This window comes from Miscanthus floridulus, chromosome 5, assembly GCF_019320115.1.
Source record: "Miscanthus floridulus cultivar M001 chromosome 5, ASM1932011v1, whole genome shotgun sequence".
Classification (NCBI taxonomy): domain Eukaryota; kingdom Viridiplantae; phylum Streptophyta; class Magnoliopsida; order Poales; family Poaceae; genus Miscanthus; species Miscanthus floridulus.
In genome coordinates, this window is record NC_089584.1 from 139,410,752 (window position 1) to 139,413,644 (window position 2,893).

Below are 2,893 nucleotides of genomic sequence, written 5' to 3' on the forward strand. Positions count from 1 at the left end.
ATAACAAATTTAGAAAGCCATGCATGCTTGCAAACCCAAATATCATCATGCATGCATCCAGGTAATTACCGTACCAGCATATACACAAAATTAGAGGAGGATTAAGGCATGCAGGTTCTAGCTTTTAATTTGCTGCTGTCTTCTTGTTAGCCGAATGGCACGACGACGACACCAATGACTGAGATCAGGTATGTCCATGCATGTACTATACATGACTAGCTAATTAACGACGCCACGACACAGGTCCAACAAACCAAACCATGCACACAATTCAGCGTCACACAGCAGGTGCGGGTCTACTACTCGATTTAATATCATCACCTAGCACACTACATGCTTAATTAACACACGACGGGGGTGACCATCATCATCAGGTCAGCTGTTTCGAGCTAGCTAGCTAATAACTTTGAGATGGATCAATGGCAGAGTGAGCGAGAGAGAAGGCTGTTGTTCTTTCAGATGCTCACGGCCATCTGGCTCATGGCGGCGGTTCCCTGCTGCCGAGCCCGCCGCACGGAGATCTCTCCTTGCATGCGCCACTGACCCCATCGACGCCAGGAGCATCTTCAGGAACACTGGCTTTCTCTGGACCTGCTGGACACATCAGCTTGTGCTTTGCCCGCCGCGCTGGAACCACTGCGTTGCTCTTGCGCCGGCAGCCTTACCTTCACGCCCCGTATCAGCTGTGGATACAACAGAAACGGTTTCAGGGGTTATGAGTTGCTGCTGCTGAAACCCAAGTGCACAAGAAGATCAGAGATGCCACTGTACACTTGAGATTGACATCTACATACAAACAGTGGCATGCAAAACAATTGTGTTGAATTGCCGTACAGCTTTCAAGGACATCGACCAAGACACTTGACCAATGCATAATTTACAGGCATATGTATATGGATCTAAAACGAACATATATAGCAAGGAAATAGACAGGAAGAGGACATTACATATTTGCCCGACTTGACATCGGAGTAGATCACTATGAAATCCCCCTCCTGAAGCTCATTGGAACGAACAAATTCTCCTGCATGTTGAGAAAAACAGAAAAATGTTTAGATCAGACCATGACAAAGAAAATATGTCAAGATCGGATGGATAGAAATCATAACGTAAGATCCTCTCACCTGTGTTCTCTAACAGATACATTCTGCTCTTGTTGTTAGGCCAAAACCTACGTGCATGCAATAAGGAGCTGATGAGGCACTGACACTGCACTGGCAACGTCGATACTATACCATATAAATAATAAATTTAATTTGCACTTTCAGAACAAAATATCACCAGATCATATACAAATATAAAAAAACAAAGTTACCTATTTTGCATAGAACTTCCCGTATTGGAACAGGGTTTTTTTTTCGAAACTCGGTAAGAGAATTGCTGAAGAACTTTGATGGCGTTTGGTTCGATAAAATGTAACGCAATCTGTTTATTTGGGGGACTGGATAGCGGTTCAATTTTGTCCGTTATGCAATACCACGTAATCAGATATTGTCCTATTCATCGGTGATACCGCTCGTCTCCGACCCTTATTGCGCTGCCGCCGTCTCTCTATATTACAGTTACACTGTGCTACCGCGTTACGACACCGAACTAATCAAAGTCAGCAATAAACGATCCCACCGACTAAACCCACGTGAGCTGATTTCATTTGCGGTTACGTTACACAAGGATGAACCAAACACCACATTTATTAGTAGGGGAAAAACCAAATCAGAAAAAACGAGACACACAAAGACAAGAAAAGCACGAAACAAGAAAGAAGAAGAAAAGGGAGGAAGGAGGGAAATAGAACAAACACAACTACGGCTGCTGCTAAAGATTTGCAACCGGCTGCCAACAAAACTCGCAGCTTAAGGACGGCCACCTAAAGGAAGTAACAACTGCCTTGAAATAACTCGAGCTATAGCAAGGTTTTTTTTTTTTTTTTTTGAGGGAAGCTACCACAAGTAGTTATTAGCAAGCTGGAGGAAGAGGCCATTTTCAGAACAAATATCACCTGATGGTACTGAGCATATTTTAGTACTGAAACAACAGAGATTAGCAAGTTGGAGAAGAGACATGTTTATTGCGTGCAGAATTCCGTGTATAGACGAGTGCATGCCACTATTTGCTCCTGGTATTCTCATCGGTATATTCATATGACCCACTTGCCCAATTGGGAAAGAAAGGGACCATGCCACAGTGATGCCGTACTCATGCCATTTACTATTTCTGGCCCAGTAGGGAACACGCAGTTTTCAATCAATCAAACAAAGGAAACAGATTCGAGGGAAACAACCAACAAATGGATTTATCAATGCTCGGCTATCCAAATAATCCCTAGCCTAATGACACTCACCTGTACCGCATGTTCCATACGCGCGATGTTCCAATGTCCTCCATGGGGATGGAGATGCCATCCCTCGACTTGAGCTCTGGCAGGTGAACCTCCGCTTCCTTCTGAATCGTCCAAAGAAGACAAGACGATTTTTAGGAGAGATACCAAACCTTGGCCAATTTGATTTAAGAAGGCAAGACGATTTGAAGAACAGATTCAAATGCAAGCAGTTTGCAAGCTTTGATGTATATATAGATCTATGATCTATGCATGGCCGATTTTAGTTCAAGAACAGAAGTGTCCAAGCGGATGCAGCAGGCATGCACGAACTAGATTTATATGTGCAAGTGGGGGGCTAGATATACGATGATCATGAAGGGCGTCGTCTGTCTCACTTTGGGGAGCACGATGCGGCCGAGGCTCCCGACGTCGCTCTGCTTGAGCACCTTCTGCAGCAGGAACCGCAGGTTCTTGTACGCCTTGGCACCCTGCAATCCCACACACATGTTCATCAGATCCATGCGCGAACACTACAGGAACACGCATCGAATCCGTACGCGAGCATACGGCGCA

General features: G+C 44.8%; 1 protein-coding gene across 1 annotated transcript; it reads right to left on the bottom strand.

Annotated features, from left to right (window-relative positions):
- Nucleotides 1-308: 308 nt before the first annotated feature.
- Nucleotides 309-2,841, bottom strand: LOC136455474 (regulatory protein viviparous-1-like). Its single transcript, XM_066455485.1, has 5 exons — nt 2,716-2,841; nt 2,342-2,442; nt 1,125-1,171; nt 948-1,024; nt 309-683 (listed from the first exon to the last, which is right to left on the bottom strand). The coding sequence occupies exons 1-5, from the start codon at nt 2,839-2,841 to the stop codon at nt 567-569; spliced, it is 468 nt and encodes a 155-aa protein (XP_066311582.1). The 3' UTR covers nt 309-566.
- Nucleotides 2,842-2,893: the final 52 nt, after the last annotated feature.

Bases quoted from the DNA above. Each gene is read 5' to 3' on its own strand.
- LOC136455474 (XM_066455485.1), bottom strand. From the start codon at position 2,841: ATGGATCTGATGAACATGTGTGTGGGATTGCAGGGTGCCAAGGCGTAC. The intron at 2,443-2,715 runs GTGAGACAGACG...TGGACGATTCAG, and splicing joins GCCGCATCGTGCTCCCCAAA to AAGGAAGCGGAGGTTCACCT. The intron at 1,172-2,341 runs GTGAGTGTCATT...GCATGCACGTAG, and splicing joins GTATGGAACATGCGGTACAG to GTTTTGGCCTAACAACAAGA.